This window comes from Carettochelys insculpta, chromosome 6, assembly GCF_033958435.1.
Source record: "Carettochelys insculpta isolate YL-2023 chromosome 6, ASM3395843v1, whole genome shotgun sequence".
NCBI lineage: Eukaryota > Metazoa > Chordata > Testudines > Carettochelyidae > Carettochelys > Carettochelys insculpta.
This window is the reverse complement of record NC_134142.1, coordinates 61,917,042-61,935,260: the sequence shown is the minus strand read 5'-3', so window position 1 is coordinate 61,935,260 and position 18,219 is coordinate 61,917,042. Positions and strand designations below refer to the sequence as shown.

The 18,219-nt window shown below is 44.6% G+C and overlaps 2 protein-coding genes across 3 annotated transcripts in view; one reads left to right on the top strand and one right to left on the bottom strand.

The window, feature by feature from the left end:
• LTK (leukocyte receptor tyrosine kinase) overlaps positions 1–7,804 on the top strand; it is a 165,552-nt gene extending 157,748 nt beyond the window's left edge. Inside the window, exons 26-30 of the mRNA XM_074998858.1 lie at positions 1,030–1,131; positions 4,181–4,315; positions 5,500–5,590; positions 6,398–7,188; positions 7,317–7,804. Of these exons, the coding sequence (XP_074854959.1) occupies positions 1,030–1,131; positions 4,181–4,315; positions 5,500–5,590; positions 6,398–7,168 (1,099 nt within the window). The 3' untranslated portion in view covers positions 7,169–7,188; positions 7,317–7,804. The remainder of the gene's footprint in view (positions 1–1,029; positions 1,132–4,180; positions 4,316–5,499; positions 5,591–6,397; positions 7,189–7,316) is intronic.
• A 5,766-nt stretch (positions 7,805–13,570) lies between these two features.
• The window catches only part of ITPKA (inositol-trisphosphate 3-kinase A), a 55,882-nt gene continuing 51,233 nt past the window's right edge, over positions 13,571–18,219 (bottom strand). For both annotated transcript variants that reach the window (XM_074998855.1, XM_074998856.1), the window contains exon 7: positions 13,571–17,606. In XM_074998855.1, the coding sequence (XP_074854956.1) occupies positions 17,403–17,606 (204 nt within the window). In that variant the 3' untranslated portion in view covers positions 13,571–17,402. The remainder of the gene's footprint in view (positions 17,607–18,219) is intronic.

Genomic DNA, 18,219 nt, shown 5'->3' with positions numbered 1-18,219 from the left:
TGCAGGAGATGCCTCCCTGCCACTGCCACCATGCGCTTGTCCCACCAAACAGTGGCAGGAGGGGCGCCCCATGTCTGCGGCTCTCATGAGCCGCATTAGCTACATGTGGCAAGGGGACAGTGTATTGGACACAGCTGGCCTAGATTATTAACACCGGTTAATTACTCATCAGTGAACTAATACAATGGTTTTCAACCTCTGCTCTGCAGACCACTGGGGTTCTGCAGACAATGTCTCAGATTTTCCATGGAATCCACAACTCCATTCAAAACGTTTAGAGGGTCTGTCAATGAATAGAGGTTGAAAAGCACTGAGCTAACGTGTTGTCATGTTGAATGGTTAACAGAGAGGTACCCATGTTAGTCTGTATCATAACGAAACAAACCAGCAGTCCTGGAGCACTTTAAAGACTAACAGAATAATTTATTGGGTGATGAGCTTTCGTGGGACAGACCCACTGCTTCAGATCCAGAGACAGGGCTGGACTGGAAATGGTGCTGACAGTGAATTGACATGATGCTAAAATGACAGAGAGATATAAATAAAAAAAATTGAAATGAAAATTGACAAAGCAGATACATAGGACAAAAGCTGGAGTAGGTAGAAGCAGGGAGAGAAAATTGCTAACTGCGAGTGTCCATGATTCCTGGCTTGGCCCTGGCGCACACCACTTACGTTTGTGGTGTCTAAACCAGCATGCACAAATGCATTTACCATGTCCAGCTAATTGGCAAGCAGTGCCCTTAAACTTAAAAAAAAAAAAAAAAAAAAAAAATCTAGGACAAACCTGAGGTGTCTGGAAAATACTCTGCGCTGTTGCCCTGCACTTTAATTCATTTCAGGTTCTTTTATCAGCTCTGATGGTTACAAATTCTTGCTGATCAGTTCTCACCCAGAATTGTCTTTGTCTATTCCGCTCCTCCTCCCCATGGGGATCGAGTGGGAAAGACTCATTATTCATCTGACCACTTCAGCTGCTTCAGAATTTGATTCCAAGCCCTTGATTCTCCTTGAATTTGTTCTTCGTAGGGCAAGCTACTATCGCAAAGGAGGAAGAGCCATGTTGCCTGTCAAGTGGATGCCACCAGAGGCTTTCCTAGAGGGGATTTTCACCTCCAAGACGGATACGTGGTGACTATTACTTTTTGCTCACCTCTGCATGCCGAGGGCAGGGCAGATGTTAGTGGGTCATCAGGTATTGAAGTCTTTTCACAGCTAAAACTTTCAACGTGGTAAAGTTGCCCATAGTCTTAATAGGAGAAATCAAGAAATCTTTCCTTTGATTTCAATTAGAGTTTTGCTTAAATGAGACCTGTAGAATCTGCCCCAACATAAGCAGAATACATAAGACTACACTGACACATCCCTCTGGTTATGCAGAACCCCCTCACATGATGTTACAAATGGCTGTTGTTTACAGCCCAGAGGTCTCAAATGTTTCTGGTTGTTTTGTATTTGGTTTGTTAGTGGCAGATAGATAGCCATGTTAGTCTGTATTTTATCAAAACAAACCAGCAGTCATGTAGCACTTTAAAGACTAACAGAATAATTTATTAAGTGATGAGCTTTCGTGGGACAGACCCACTGCTTCAGATCATAGCCATACCGGAACAGACTCAGTATATAAAGGACAGAGGTCCAAAAATTGTTATCAATGTTGACATGTCAGAAGAGCAGGGGGAGTTAAGAGTTAGGTCAAACATCAAAGTATGTGTAAGAGTCCTTATAATGGGTCAGGTAATTGCTGTCCCTGTTCAAACCATGTGTTAATGTGTTGAATTTGAACATGAATGTGAGTTCTGAGCATTCTCTCTGTAGATAGGTATCAGAGAGGTAGCCAAGTTCGTCTGTATCTTCCAAAACAACAAGAAGTCCTGTGGCATATTATAGACTAACAGACATTTTGGAGCATAAGCTTTCGTGGGCAAAGACCCGCTTCGTCAGATACATGAGTGGGGAGGTTTCAGAGGCGGGTCTAAAGAGGGAGTCTCAGTCAAGGGGATGTACAGAGTAGCTAAATCATAGCAGAAACTTAAAGTCACATGTTCCAGATTAGCCATACCAATACTTGAGATATTAGAATGCTGCAAGCAGTAAATGTGGACAGTAAATATGACTTTGCTCAAACCAACATTAAAATGTATTGTCCTTTCGCTCTTCATACATGTCTAAAGGCAATAGTAAAACTAACTTCAGGGTGTGAAAACAAGTTTAGCTCTGATTTAGGTCTGCCCCTCCCCCGTTTTACTGAGACTCCCTCTTTAAATCCTCCTCTGAAATCTGCCCCCACCCCACTCATGCATCTGACAAAATATCTGTTAATCTATAAGGTGCCACAGGACTTCTCTGTAGACGGTTGTTAAAATCTCTTTTCAGCAGAATGCAAACTCTCAGGTCTTTAACCGAATAGCCCAGACCATTAAAGTGCTGGTGGGGCTTTTTTTTGCAGAAAAACCTCTCTTTTCTGAAAAAAGCCCTTGTCTTCACTCTACAAAGCTTGTTATTCTCAGATAACAGGACATTTAACTTGAAATAGCAAATCCACCCAAACGAATGACTTCTGTTGACACCCCCGCCTTCATTTTCGAAATTGACTTAGTATGTACTAAGCAGAGATAATTACAACTTAATTGGCTCCAGCGAGGTATCCTGCCATTGCTTGTATTTTGAAATTGGGCTCTCCAGTGTGAATGCTCAATTTCAAAAGGCTCTTGGTGTGCAAACACTCTTTTCAGAAATAACTTATTTAGAGGTTAGAATGTCAAAATAAGCTATTTTGAAAAAAACCTGCAGGGTATACATAACCTAAGTCTCAAAAGATGGCTGCAATACTGCACATTTACAGTATGTGGCAGCAGAGTGAGGAGAGGATGGGTTTTTAAATGCCTGGTATTAAAGCAAGGTTTGAAACTCGAAACAAGCAGGAGCCTGGCTTTCAACAACATCACTGTCAGGCACTTCTAACTTGTCAACCCTCAGTATGTCACTCAGTATCCATGGCTGACAAGAGTGCTTAGGTGATTTTGTCAGTATAATCACATAGGATTACTCCTCTGCTTTGGTGTTATTTTAATGCTGAGGCACTGAAATATAAAGTGACACCAGGTTCAAGCAGTAGTTCCTGCTACTTGCTGAGGAAATTATATAAATGCCTTTCAGATAAACATTTTCAGTTTAAGTAAGACCCTCCAGCAACACAGCATTTGTGGAAAAAGTACCGGCGTAGGGAAGGTGGCTTTTGTCAAGAGCAGTGTTCACCAAGAGCTATCCTGGGCACATTGCATCCAGCGTCACACTGACCCAGTTCCCTGATGATGTAGTTAATTAGCAATGCCCAGCTCTCCAAAAGATTAGGAATAGGTTGTCTGCCGTTTCAGACCAAGCCAGTCAGGGGCCAGTACCAGCTATTTCAAAAGGCATACAATCCCTATAATGGGCAATTATAAATAACCTGAAATTTCTTCCTAGGTTGAATCAAACAGAGGTTGGTGAAATTCTGGTACGATTGAAGTCAATGTCATAATTTCTAATGACTCCACTGGAGCCAGTAGTTTTACCCTGAGGCTCAATAATACCCTGTGACAGGGAGTTTGTTAGTTTAAATGTATTGTGTAAAGAAGAGTTCCCTGTGTTCAGTTTTAAACGTATGGATCTTTCAGTGTCATTGGCTGTCCCCTTGTTCTTGCATTATGAATACTTAAATGTTTGGACACCTACACAGACCTCTGGAGTCTACAGAAGTGAGCTGGAAATCGCATGCAATGCGTGATACTGTTACGTTACCGGTGCAGCCAGCTATGCCACTGTAATGGTGCTTTGGTATTTCTACTTCCATAGCTAGCCAGAATCGGGTAGTGTTGAGTGAGACGACACTTTAAAATGAATTAGTTTCACTTTTTGAAACCTCCCAAAATTAGGTTTGGGTTACAATCCAGATTGAGTCCAAGGGTTTGTCCACACATGGACTTATTCTGAAATAACTGTTGTGCTTTAAATTCACACCCCAAAGTATCTTTCCAGTATAGACAAACCCCTATTTTAGTCTCACTGATTTTGTGTCCATGTGATCAGTCTGCAGCACCAAAAGAGTTTTGTCTGAAGGGCCTTTTACAGCAAGTTCTAAAGCCAATAGAGTACAAATCAAAGCCTAAGGAGCACTGTTGGCTGGTTTCTGTGGCAGGTCCTTTGGTGTGCTGCTGTGGGAGATCTTCTCGTTAGGCTACATGCCCTATCCTTGCAAAACCAACCAGGAGGTGCTGGAATTTGTCACTAGTGGAGGAAGAATGGATCCACCAAAGAACTGCCCAGGGCCTGTGTGAGTATCTTCTCACCTTTAGACACCAGTCAAAGGCTAGTGAACATTCAAACTGGCTAGTCAAAGAGGGCTGCCATCCCCTCTACACCCAAGACAAAACAACTGTTTATCCTAGGTTTCCCTCAAAGTTTAACAGAAGTTTAAGTTGAGAGTACCATTCGTTATTACCCTTCGTGACGGTCTCAGTTGAGAGGCCCAGAACTGAGTGGGAATGAGAGACTTACCTCATACCAGCAGGTCCTTCCAAAACATGATTGAGGCACAGAGGGTAGGCAAAGGGAGGAAGGTTATGTTGCTGTTACCATGTTATTACCTCTTCTGTGAATAAATCCCTGAGTTCAGTGTATAAGGCTGGTGGCTTGGAAACTTCCAACACCAATCAACTTCCATACAGTTAAAAATACAGGTTCCAGTGCTGGAGTCTTTGTGCCACCAACTATCAGCCAGTTTCCCTGATGTGGGGAATATTCCCCTGCCTTAGGAAGCATATCCAGTGTGTGACCAGCAGACAGAGAGCATGACTGGAACATGTGTAACCCACACACCTACGTGTGGTCCACCGTCCCACGTAGTGGCACTTGGACCACTTCAGAGAGAGTGTCCTCTACAGCCAAAGCTGAGCGCCAGCTCGCTTTTAGTTCAAACTGTAGCGGCTCTGCACTAACCTCCAGGGCTACGTCTACACTTACCAAAAACTTCTAAATGTGACCAAAAATTTCGAAGTGCCGTGGCTGATGGCATGCTAATGAGGTGCTGTATATGCCTTTCAGCGCCTCATTAGCATTCTTCGATCTGGCCATTAGCACGGCCATTTCGAAGATTTTGGTAAGGGTAGACACGGCCCAGAGGTCTCCGGTTCAAGTCTGCTTGTGGGCAGTTACATGTGAACTGATGCTCTCCAAAAATTCTCCATTTGCCAGAACATCCCATTAGAATTATTGACAGTTGGGCACAAATTAGAGCAGTGCTGTGCATTTTAAATTGCAGCCCCCAGACAGTCCCGGGACCAGGGAATGCGAATATGACACCTGGCCAGTTTTGTCCTGCCCCTTGGGTCCCGTGCTGAGTCCAGGTCCTTAGACCCAGTTCTCAGGTCCAGGAGACAGAGCTGAAAAATGAAGCCATATTTATTTGGTGGTTTGATGTGTCTTTATTAATACTGGCACTAATCTTTATGTCCCAAGTTACCGGATCATGACACAATGTTGGCAGCACAGTCCAGAGTACAGGCCCAATTTCTCCACCATCCTGGAAAGAATCAAGTACTGCACGCAGGTACCTGCCTCTAGAATTTAAGCGTTTCTCTTGTTTGACTCCCAGCCCATTCTATGGGACAACATTACCATCCAAAGCAAAGAGAATGGATCATTCTGATTGGCTAATTACTTTCCCAATTCCTTTGTGCTTTGCCTTTAGTTGAACTAGTTTTTTGTTTGTTTTTTTCATTCGTGCTTCTGTACATTTGTGTCATCTCATCTGTCTTCTCTCCACCAGCATGCCCCTATTCCCTTCCTGGGAAAAGTGTCTGCTTCTACCCTCTCAGCTCACTCAGTAGAGAAGAGTCTGTCATTTGGTGATGGAAGGGTTTGCAGAGCCCATCACAACTTCTAAGCCCATATTTCACTCTTAAGTTTTTTTTCAGGCTTCTATGAAAGCCACAGCTGAACTGGTATGGAAGTGAGATGGGGCGGGGGGAGTGAGATGGCACAAAAGGTTGATAAGCTGCTAGCCTTTGGCTGCTGGAGTCCTGGATCCACACCTAGTTTGAGATGCAAGAGGAAATGATTAGAAGTTGGTGATCACTGCCTAGTTATTAATCTCAACAAGGCATCACAAAATGGCAGCCCTTGTTCAAAAGAAGCCCTAAAATGAAATAAGTGGTGGCAAATCATAAGTGGGGTGCACCACCAAAACGGTATCTGGCAGCTTGCACAATTCGTGGCTTCACAACACACAGCTGGCACTAACCACTGCTATCATCATCTCACTTTTCTGAGCACTTCCCTGCAAGTGTGTTTGGAAAAGGCACCACTGGGCATGCTCAGGGTGTGAAATGTGATTACTGAATGCTTTCTGTTTAAGGACCCGGACGTAATCAACACAGAGCTGCCCATTGAATGTGGGCCAGCACCAGAAGATGAGGGGAGCTCTGTGATGTGCCCCAGTAATTCCAGTGGGATGGTCCCTTTCCTGGCGAACCCACCCCTCACACCTCAGCTGGCTCCTATAACATTAGAAACCCATCAGGCCGGGCACAAAGCTGGACAATGTCCACAGGAGTTGCTGGTGGAGAACCTGGGCCCCTGGACTGCCAGAGGTCCCAGCCTACCATGTCTTACTGATTCCAGCAGCGGGTCATGGTTCCAACAGACCTCAAGCCAGAGGCTGGAATCCAGCAATCAGCCAGCACCCAGACCACACAAAACGAAAAACCTGTGGAACCCAACTTATGGATCCTGGGTGATGGAGAGTATCTGCCGCTCCTGTCCCAATGCCAAGCTCAAACCAACCACAGAACGAGAAGATTCAGGTTTCGATGGGAACTGCAGCTCTTCTCCTAGTTCTCGGGCATCTCCAGCCTCTCCAAGCAGAAGCCACTGTCCTCACAGGAATATCAATGGGATAGAACTGGTGAAGCTCCAGACTTTCCCCTGTGGCAATGTGAATTATGCTTATGATGATCTCTACTATGTCACTGACTGTCCTTCAGCTTTGGCAGTGGATAGAGCAAGTGTAATGAGGAGCACCAGTCTGCACAGGGATGGGAACCCTTTCTGCAAACCAGAGAAAATGTCAAGAGAGAGGGACTCTGGCCTGTCCTTGTCAGACGACATGAGTGTTACACCTGTGTAACAGGAGCTGTTCTTCCAAAGGTCAGGACCTCACACTGCGGGCAGGGGGAGGGAGGGGAGGAGAGGGAGGGAAAGAGAGAGAGTGTGTATGTATCGGAAAGGGCAAACTGGAAGTTCTTCTTTGGTCGCTTATTTCCTGCATGTTTCAGATTCTTTCAGGTGGCTAATGTTTTAACACCAGACGCGTTCTGCTGCATCTGCCTACACGCACTGGATTCCCAATCTAAGGAGGAAAATTGTGTTTGCTACTTCAGTCCAGCAAGAGTGTTCCCTCCCATTGAGCCAGTGCCACTGATTTCAGGATTATACCTAACAATGGCATTGCTGAACTGACTCAAAGTCCAATGGTTCGTGAACGGAGTCACTCTCAGTCTGCTCAGGTTTAAAAACAAACAAAAGCTCTACTATCCAATTGGTACAGTTGGCTGGAAATGACAAACAACATAACCCCTCTTTTGATCTAACATACCAAAAAATCATGTGCTGTGGGCAGCAGCAGTTAACTTATAAAGGCCATTGTGTTCCCCAGAGCTTTGCACATTCCAGTGATGCTGGTGCACTGACAGGGAAGTAACCAAATAAGAGCCATGTTGGCACTTGCTTTATCAGCAGAAGTACCAGAGGAACATTACATTGAAATCAATGCAGCCAGTGAGAAAAACAGAAGACGTGGGAGGGGAAGATATTTCAGTCTTTGGAAAAACACAAAGAGGAAAAAAAAAAAGTATTTTAAAAATAATTAATGGAGTTGATTGCTTCCCTTGGATGGGTGAAGAAAAATTGCTTCTTACCTCAGGGGCTAACTTACCTCACAGATCCTGACCCTGGAGGCTTGGGAAAAGTTCTAATCAATGGCCAACTGGACTATGGTGTGAGAACTGGACTTTTCCTTTCTTTAAATGGACTTTACTCGGGATTAACTTTATTTTTAAAAGGCTATTCAGCAGTCATAGCCTATACTGCAATGGCACCACTGCTGCAAACTGAAGATTTAGGGCCGTGACGGTAGAATGCTGGGGTCTTGCTGCTGTTTTACATGCAGAAATATAGAAACTCCTCTGGGGTGGGGGTGGACTGGACTGAAAGGAGGAGTGCAGCATGAACGGAAACCACCCGAAACTTTTGCTTGAACTTATATCTTACAATGCCTCCTCATAAAGCAGGATTGGAAGGCCAGACAAAAATGTTTGGCCTTTGTAAACCCATCTCTCCTTGTGGGAGTGCGTACAGCAGAGTATGGTTTCTTCTTCACCTCTTAATAGGATAGGCCTGTCAGGTAAGGAGGCAGATCCCTGTTCAGGAAGAAGTGTTGGTATTTCAAAGCATTCCTACTCTGATTAGGCAGGTTATAGCCTGTCAAAAACAATGAAAAAGATAAACACAGCACTGGTCCCAGGCCTCAAAACATGTCAGAAGTGCTTTGTCCTGGGGCCATTTCTGAATCCCTGGCTGCCAAAGGCTGGATAACAGGGAAGAGTGGGTTGGGTGGAGGGAGGCTGGAAAGGGTGCCCCAAAACTTTATTGGGCGGAAGCGCAGCTCTTTTAATCACCACCTTGCTAGTTAGTGTGAAAGAAGAGCCCTACCCATACACTTAAGGTTCACAAAATAGCACTTCCCTTCAGACAGGAAACCAAACTGTGAAGAGCTGCACCTTCCACCTCACGTTTGTTTCCCATCTGACTGAAGAGCGGCTGCTGCTGCTGCATGTGGTCAGGGTCACTTCACACTCCACACAGCTATCATCTGTATACACAGTTTGGCATAACACCACAGTCTCCTCACAGGAGATAGTTAGCTGTAAGCACAGATTCCATTTCCCCTTCAGCAACAAGTGAAGTGCAGGGTGGAGAAGCACAGAGCTGAGGTGGTTGCATTCCATTTCTCACAAGTGCCAGGTGTCTCCACCTCAGGGTTAAGGTTAGTCGGTGACGTGGGGCATGGCCTGCAGCTTCCTCTACTTTGTAGGTCCACAGGTTACAGAAGGGCACCTTTCAAGCACCATCCTTTTCCAGCCCCTGGGGTGGTGATCGGTCCACTTCTGTCAATGGCTCTTGCATTGAAAAAAAAAAAACCAGTCATGTCAGGGCATTACAGATATCGACAGTCAAAAACCTGGCCTTCTTATGATCTTTGGCATGAGGTAAATGGGTGTAAGGTATCTCCCAGGTGTGCAGGCAGAAAGGAAATAACTATTATTGCTTCAAGCTTCTCCCTCCCTTACCCATATCCACTATTGTCTTCCTCCAGAGCCCTGTACACCCCATCAGTTAGCCACCTTCCACTCTTGCCCTCAGGCCTTGCATCTTGGCCAGTATCTGCCCTTCGCTCTCCTCAATGCAGGGTCTTAACTGATTAGCTGAGTCACCGGTGTGCAGTTCTTCCTCCTCCTAGCAGCTAAGTGGGTTTTTTTTTTCTGTCAAGCTTTACAGGGCCAGCTCTGGTGTATGCTACTGAAGAGCAACTACCCAACTGCCTTGACCCTATAAACTCTTGATTTCCCCTGTTCCCATTCCACCACCACTTAGTAGCATGCCTCTACACTGCAGTCAATGCTCTCCTATTTCACACTTTCGCTCCAGAGGCTTGCCCACAACTGGCTGTTTCTCCAGAGCGACACGATCAAAAGCTCTGCTGCTGGCATTTGACTTTGTTCTCCTTTGTTTCTCTCATGATTGGGATGGGTCAAAACCCTAGTGCCATTCCCCTCCACCACCTTAGGTGCACTGCCTGAAGTCCCTGGTGTGGATTGTGATTAAAAAGAAGAGGTGCAGCGGTGAGGCGGACTAAGCGTGAGAGACTACCACCATCTGTGTTTCCAGGCCTCCCCTCACTCTAGCATGTAGGTGCTATTGGCTAAATGTAATGGTGGTGCGCGCGTGCGTGCTAGAAGGCAAGACCCACCCTTGTCCCATCCCCTTGTGGATAAAAGCCACTGACAGGTGGTTCTAGATGGAACGGCCAAGAGCAGGCTAGGGCATTGAGCTGCACACATGGACCAGTTACCATCATCAAAGACATCTAGATTAAGAGCGCCAATGCTATTAAAGTTGGCCGGGGGGCGGGGGTGGGGTCTTAAATGCCCGCCTCATTGTATGGCCATACATTTAGTGGCCAGGGTTTTCAAAGGCAGCTAAAGCTAAAGCTGCCTTCGAAAATTCTGCCCACTAATATTATGTACAGCTGTACTAGATGAGCAGTATCACTACCCCTAGTGTGAGGCTGAGATTATAGGCCCAATCCAACAATCTTATTACTGCAGCTAGGGGAAAAAAAAAAACAAAAAAAACCACCGCCTTTACCAATGGCACAGGCTTGAGAGCCTAACCATCTGGGAGGAACGCAAGCCTGATAACTTAGAATGCCCAAATTACAGGTTTATGGGTAAGTAGGTTTTTACTTGCTTTTAAAGATAATTTCAATTACTAGCAAATTAAGAAATCAGTGTTGATATCAGGCTCGAGTAGCCTCGTAGCTAAAGTTGTATAAAAATCCTGCTCAGCTTGATGGCTCTTTTAATCCTTGCGTTTAATGTTGCGCTGTTATAACTTAGTATTGCCACCAAATTATTGTTTCAGTAGCTGGCTGTATATTAATACTGTTTTCTGGCATCAGCCCTACACATCCCCTGCTTGACGTTAATCGGCAACTTTCCATTGCCTCGAAGTCAAATGATGTCTGAAGACATCAGGGAAGTAAGGATGACCTTTGAGTCATGTGGCTGACACGCAGGAAACGTTACACAAGTAGCTGAAGACTGAGGAGGTAGTTTATAGCCACCCACCCCCCCGGCTCTGGGTTGGTGATTAAGATGGTTTCACGCTGGGCATGTTTTGAAATCAGGACCTGCCTTTTTACTCATGAGGTTTTACTCATATGCATATTTGCTTTGATTGATGAGTTATGTTGCTTCTTACAGCCCCATTCTGTTACAATTTAGACAGGAAACAGTAACTGGTCTTACCAAATTAATGAGGAACCTAATTTGTCTTTTCATAACTGACTTTCTGCCTTCTCTGCTTCCCTCCAACACCACCACCTCTGATTTCCTGCGTTCCCTCCCTAGCTAGTTTGTTGTCTTCTGACCCTTGCTTTTAAATGTGCTCCAGACTAAGTAGGCACACTGTCAAATTCTGCTGACTGGAGATGCCCTCCACAGCTCTACTATCACAATGCTTTCCTGAAATAGATTCCTTTCTTTCTGTTCCTCAGGCTTTGGCCAGCTTTACGTTAGGAGCACTTTGTCAGTACAGCTGTACTATACTAGGATGCACTCCTTGTATGGAGCAGCTTTTGCCCCTTTAGCTCCTCGCACACATGAACGCACACAAAATACACTATGCTGCCCAAAGAACAGCTTTCAGTATATGGGCTTCTACACTAAGCATACATGCCAGCAAAGCTATGTCAATTACAGCTCTGACTGCCACAGGTATACCAGCAACTGTCTGCAGTATAAACCTGGCTTTGTCATCCTAGCCTCTTTGCCCTTCCTGCCCTACCAGAGCTTTTTGTTTTTTTAAGAAATCGGGGTCCAGCCTTACGAGAGGCAGTACCACTGGTTTTGCCCACACTGCAATTAAGGGCCCATGGCTGGCCTGCGTCAGTGAACTTGGAGCCCCATCTGAGGCTGGAAAGTTGCAGTCTAGATGCACAGGCTGGCACCAGAGGCCCAAACGTCTACAGCTCTGCAGGCCGATAGCTGATGCAGGGCACCCTGTTTAATTGCAGCGTGAATGTACCCAGTGAGTCCCTAGAGCTTTGCCCCACTTCTTTATTTTATGGAATTGCTTTTGATTTGAAATTCCCTCTGCCTATGGAAACACTGCTTGCCAATCTGCCCTTCGGGCCACTGTGTACAGCGGATGCCAATTCTGCTTCTATGCAATTTCAAGCCAGATAAATGTGTACTTCTATATTTGCAATACAAAAATAAAGAGATGGTAACAGCGTCCATTTCGTCTCTTCTGTGTTAAAAGTGAACAGGATACAGGGGAGAGAACTAGATCGCTGAAAAATTGCCAACCCAGGAGATGGTGCAAAGGACAAACCACCGCTCTTCCTTTGGTAGCACCTAATGTGGGTTCACTGAGGGACGGTATTGGCTGCTCTGAGGGTGAAGCGATCATCTGTTTCTGATGGAGGGTACCTAGGCTCTTTTCATAGGCAGAGACACACTTGAAAATCCTAAAGGTCAATGAGATGCTTTTGAAAGTCCCACTAGGTACAGATCTACATCTTTATGTGCTTAAATGCTTTTTTTAAAACATGGCCCTGGACTCCTAGGCCTGAGCAGGGCAGGACATTCCACCCTATTATACACTACTGTTCCAGCAGCATGCAACTCGAAGATGACTGCAGCCCAGCTTCCAAGAGCCAGAGGAGCAGCAGAGATGATAGTGAGCCAGCCTCAGCTTGTCCCCTGGGGACAGTCATCAGGATACCCTGAGTTGCTACTCCCAGCTGCAGTGGAGTTTGGCTGTGCTCTTGTTTTGTGGTGGCAAGAGCTGACCAATAACTACAGAAGCCTCCCTGGAAGTACGGCGCTGAACTGGTTGCCACAGTGCAGAATTTCACTGCTGTCTTTTTCCTATTTCCTTTTTGGGCTTTCCCAGTAAAAACGAGGTAGACTGGAAATGTGCACCACGTGCCACCAGGCTCTACAGAAACAGCAGCAAACTCTGGGAGAGCTGGCGATTGACTCCACTCCTGACCCCTCTGCTCATTCTAAAATAGGAGGATTTTCTGAGGATGCTGTTTCTATATCTCCACCCTCTCACTTCCAGAGGCCAGGGGATTATTGGATCAGAGAGGTGCCCCAATGGCCATTCCAGAAACGGATAATCATACATTGATGGACAAATCTTTCCCTTAGGAGAACGTAGGATTCCTTCTTCATGTACTTCCCCTTTCCTCACAAAAAAAAAAAAAACTTCAGTCGAAAGAGATGGTACATTTTCTAGACCAATCTCAGTGGAAGTAAATTCAAAGTGACACCACACAGTGTAACTAGTTAAATATTTGCTCTGTTTTCTCTTCTAACATTCAGGGCTTGTGTCCGATTAGATCAAACAGATCTTCAGGATTGGGATGCTCTCTTTTTAAAGATAGAAAATGATGAAAGAACTCCAACAGCAAAACAGTTCTTAGAATATTTAAAGAGCAACACTGAGAATGATTAGAGGCTGTGTTATTGTCCTGCAAAACCAATAGAAAATATTTATCCTTCCATTAAAAAAAAAATTCAATGTTGCTATCAAACATTTCCTTAGGAGAATTTCAAAAGAAGTCCAACAGAAATACTTGGAAAAATCCTCTCCTGCTGGGTTTCTCTGTGAAGGACAAAAACAAAAAAACAAAAAACAACACACACTTCAAGTATCAAACCATGCTGGACAGCTTTTTTCCCTCCAAACTCTTTTATTTGGTAACATACACACCTTGGAATAACAAGTACTCAACCGATACAGTCAGAATGTCAAAAATGACCTTGGTCATAATTGCACTGTAGTGTTCAGAACAGGATGTTGAGGACACAGGCCATTAGCTCTCAGTATCCTGATAACAACAAACAGTAGTAATAATACAAAAAGTCAGCAAGGGCCCTCCATATTGTTTAAGGGTTTGGTCCAACTCCCAGTGAAGTTTACTTTCCATTTACTTCGATAGCAATTGGATCTGGACCAACATGATTTCTTTCCTCTGCATAACATAATAAAAGGGTTCTACTTCTTGAGCTAAATGTCATCTGAACTTACATCCTTCAAGTGTGGACAAAATCAGTTGTCTTTAGTTCAACTGAATTATTTCTTTGTATTTTCTCCAAGGACCTCAAAGCACCCTATGACCAATAATTAATGAAGCCTCACAACATCCCTGTGAGGTAGGTAGGTAGGTAGGTGTTATTGTTTCCATTTTACAGATGGGAAAACTGAGGCATAGGACATTTACCCATGAGCACAGAGCAAGTTAGTGGCAGAGATAGGAAGCAGTCAAGGAGTCCTGGCTCGCAGATTCATGTTCTAACTGTTGTACAAAACTCCTTCCTGTTTCTTCTTTCACATAAATTAAGTCATAGTACCAGCAAGTAGGAAATGGATTGTGTCTTCTTCCAAACTAATTCTGTTACAGGTCAAATAGTCATTTCAAAATTACTTTGCCACAACTCTCATTTTCAAATGGACTGAGTTTCACATCTCAATCTCTCTTCTAACAAAAGATTTTCTTTTTCTGGCCTCTCTAACGAGTCCACAGGAACAGATGTGTCTAGGGCACACAGCGCTTTCCCCTGAGATGGTCTACAGCAAAATCCCCTTTCAAATGACAGCACTGCTCTTTTCAGAGCCATTGCTTCCATATAGCCTCCAACTGCTGATTGGAACTGCAGAACCGAACAGATTTGACCTGAGTCCTAGATAGATCTTGAGTTCTAAATTCTTCTCCAAGGAAATTCATAACCACCATGTTTCTCCCTAGAACATGAGGTTGTGTGGGTGCAGAATGCTGACAAACGCAGGCACCAAAGAAACTGAATGCTCTCTGTCAATTAATATTAGACAGGATAAAATGTTAAAAAAACCCAAGTAATAATTTTGCTCTTGGAAGGAGAATTGATGCATGACCTAAAAGGTCCTTCCTATCTCCTAACTTCATGATTTTATTATTTCCATCCCTGATAAGGGCCGCTTGGAGTGACAATCATATAATGAAAGCCATGGGTTTTCTCACCTAATTACTTCCAGCAGGAATCAGATTCAAGCAGTAAAGAACAATGTGTGTTTTCTAGTCTATTACACGTTCTTTTGAATCACTGCAAGTGGAGATGTTTAGTAGGGCTATAGGAAAGTACGAAAACATTTTCACCTTATTTTTGGCAAGTTTTGCCTTAGGTCATTTTACTCGTAGAATATTTCTCATCGACCTTGGAGGCATTTGGAATAAAACCATGCATGCTTTCTCCCCAAAGGCTGCATTTGCTTCAAAAGGGGCCTAAATCTTCCGTAAGTCGCATGCAATTTCAAGCAAACTAGTACCTTTTTCAGTTCTAAAAACAAGACTTTCACTGAATTTAAAGCCCCTAAATGACGCACAAGCAGAGAGCAAGTTTTGGATTTGCAATGAAAAATAAAAACAATATCAGATGTCAAACAATTTCTGTTTTGGTATAAAATACTGACACTGCTCTATTTCAGTTGTTTCCCCAGTAGTACCTTGTGGAACTCGTCTTCTAGGTCATTACTGGCATGGCCAGTACTGATAACATTGGTTATTTTTCATTTGCGTTAAAGCATTAATGTTAAGTTTGACCAGTTTCCAACTATAGTATATGAACCAAAGAGGTTTCCGTTAAAAGTTATACTGGACTCCTCAACCCTTAATACTGGTTGAACCTCTCTAATCTGGCACACTCTTGTCCAGCAACATCCATAGTCCAGCATGATTTTAGTCAGTCGGATGACCGCTTACGGGTGTGGCCAAGTTTCCCGTGGTCCTATAAAGTTTGTTTACAGCCACCAGTCCCACCTCCAGCGTTCTGTGCTGCTGCTTAGCTCTAATTTACCCCTAAATGTCTTCTAAGAGCCAAGTAAGCAGTGAACGCAGGTGTTGGAAATTCTGCTAGACAACACTGACCTCCTGCGGTTTGGCGAATTCTCTCATTCAGCACCAGTCAGGTCCCAAGGGTGCCAAGATGAGAGAGGGTCAACCTGTACATTTAGCTCCAAACAAGAACTGTTTAACCCATTTTGCAGTGATTACTGGTGTAGTGATTCCCTACTGAAATGAGAAACTATTTACATTCATTTATTCCACAGTTTCTTTGACCATGGTTGTACGGGCAAAAAGAGTGTGACTTCTGATTCAGTGATGTTGCTTCAACACCTTTTAACTTCTAAAAGCATGTGATTTTAATGATTGATGTTATTACATGGCTGATAGCTCCAACTTGGAAACTGCACTGTCAGATATCTGGATATGGGACGGGCACAAGAATATTAATTTGTATTGTGGTAGCACCAACAGGTCCTAATCAGAACACATGGCACAGCTATCAGACCTCTAGTCTATCTAATATAATACCCTGCTTTCCAAAGTGGTCAGTACCTGATGCTGCCAAGGAGAAATGCCTAAAATAGATCTAGCCAACAGTGTAATGTTGTCCAGGCGATACCATTCATTTCTGACCCACTCAGCCCATGCTCGGACACCTTGGGTACAGCCAAAACAACCAACAAAAAACAACAAAGACGACCCTCACATGGCACTAGCAGGAAATCTGACCCAAAAGCAAAAAGATGGAAAGCCTACACCTTGGTGTAAAATAGCATATTGATAACTGGCTTCCTAGTATTCCGATGGATTTGTTTGTCTCTCTAAAATAGCTGAGCCTTCGAAAAATAAAACTTTGTTCCCCAACCTGCTGGCTAAAGAGAGATGCCACTAACCTTCACAAATGCTGCCTAGCTACAAGAGCCAGCACTACCACATCTGTGTCATATACAGTTTGAAAATCACAGAGTGCTAGAGACAACTTGGTGCTATTTAATTACCAGATTATCTGTAAAAGAGGATAAGCCAGTGCAGGGAATCAGAGAGGTCAACAACAGCCATCCCTTGCAGACACTAAAACAGCCATTGCCATCAACTGTAATTACACCTCTCCCCATGTTTCCTAGGCCCTCTTCTTAGGCAAGTTCTCATCTGGCCCACTCTTGCAATGTAATACAACAGCTGAGGCCAGCCTGGCCTAATCTAGAACATAAATTGCAACCTAGGGGCTTGGTGTTAGGGAGCACACAGTCCTGGTGTTTTCAAAGCAATGCCAGATGGAGCATTCCCGCTCACCCCTCCCCATACTCCCAAGCAATCTGCTATTTACCCTGGCCCACTGATGGGCAATCTAGAATTACTTTGGTTCATCTGCAATTAGAGTCACTGATTGGCTGTACAAACCTTCCAGATTCCTGGTGGTTAGGTTCTTGAGTCTGGAGACCCTGATCCACTGAGAACCAATCTGAAGTTAATCTGATTCACTAACGACCAACCCTGAGTCACTCTGGTTCATGGAAGGCCAATGCAGTCACTTTGATCATCAACAGTCTGGCTCTGAAAGCAGCTCCATTTGCACGTCAATAACCCCAGGAGTTTGGAGAGTGTTAAAGGTGTTTCCCTCTAACCGAGAGATCCCAGTAGCGTGGAAGGTTACAAAGCAGCCCCATGAGTTTGCGCTAGTCTCGTCTCATCTTTCAGTAATGCTGTCTAAGATATTAATCAAATTGTCCAGTCCCAGCAGGTACCCATCCTCCCGGTTGCCTTCCTGCCAGGGGATCCTGTGGTCCAAGGTCTGCCCATCAGGGAGAAGTGTGGTCTTTCCAAAATCAATCAGCCACACATTGGCACGCCCGCTGTCATCATGCACAAAGAGTAGTGAACTTCCAATGACCTGCATGGTACAAATAGGCGATGATAAGCACGGGGGTTATGAAAGTCACTTCAGCCTCCCACCACCTCCATGCCATAAGCCAGGCCCCCATGAGCTATACCCGTACAGACGAATGATGACATCGGGGCTGCAAAGCCTGTACAATAGCAAGGAGCATACCAGCTGCTCAGTGTAACGGGACTGCAGTGTATTGACTTAAGGTAGCCAGGGATGGGACACCAACAGACAGACAGAGAACAGAGGTGACCCCGACTCACTGATGGTGTATCTAGGTTTAGTTGGCAGGGAACATGATACCTGGAGAGAGATCATGCCCAAGCCAATTACAGATTAAAAAAATCCTGACAGTGGCTAAGGCGGGGGGCGGGGGGGAGCATTACCACCAACAATGAGAAAAAAAATGGACAGCTCTCAAAGCTCGTATAAGTCAATTGCACAAAGTGTGCTAAGGGCCAGACCATGGTTGATGGCATCACCCCAGGCATCACATGGTGAAGCTTCTAGGCCTGGCTCAAACCTGCATACCCACAAATCTCGCAGCTTGAACTATAGTAAATACATCAATAATGCTGTGTAGCAACTAATGACATTACCTTCTCTACAGCTGTGCCTG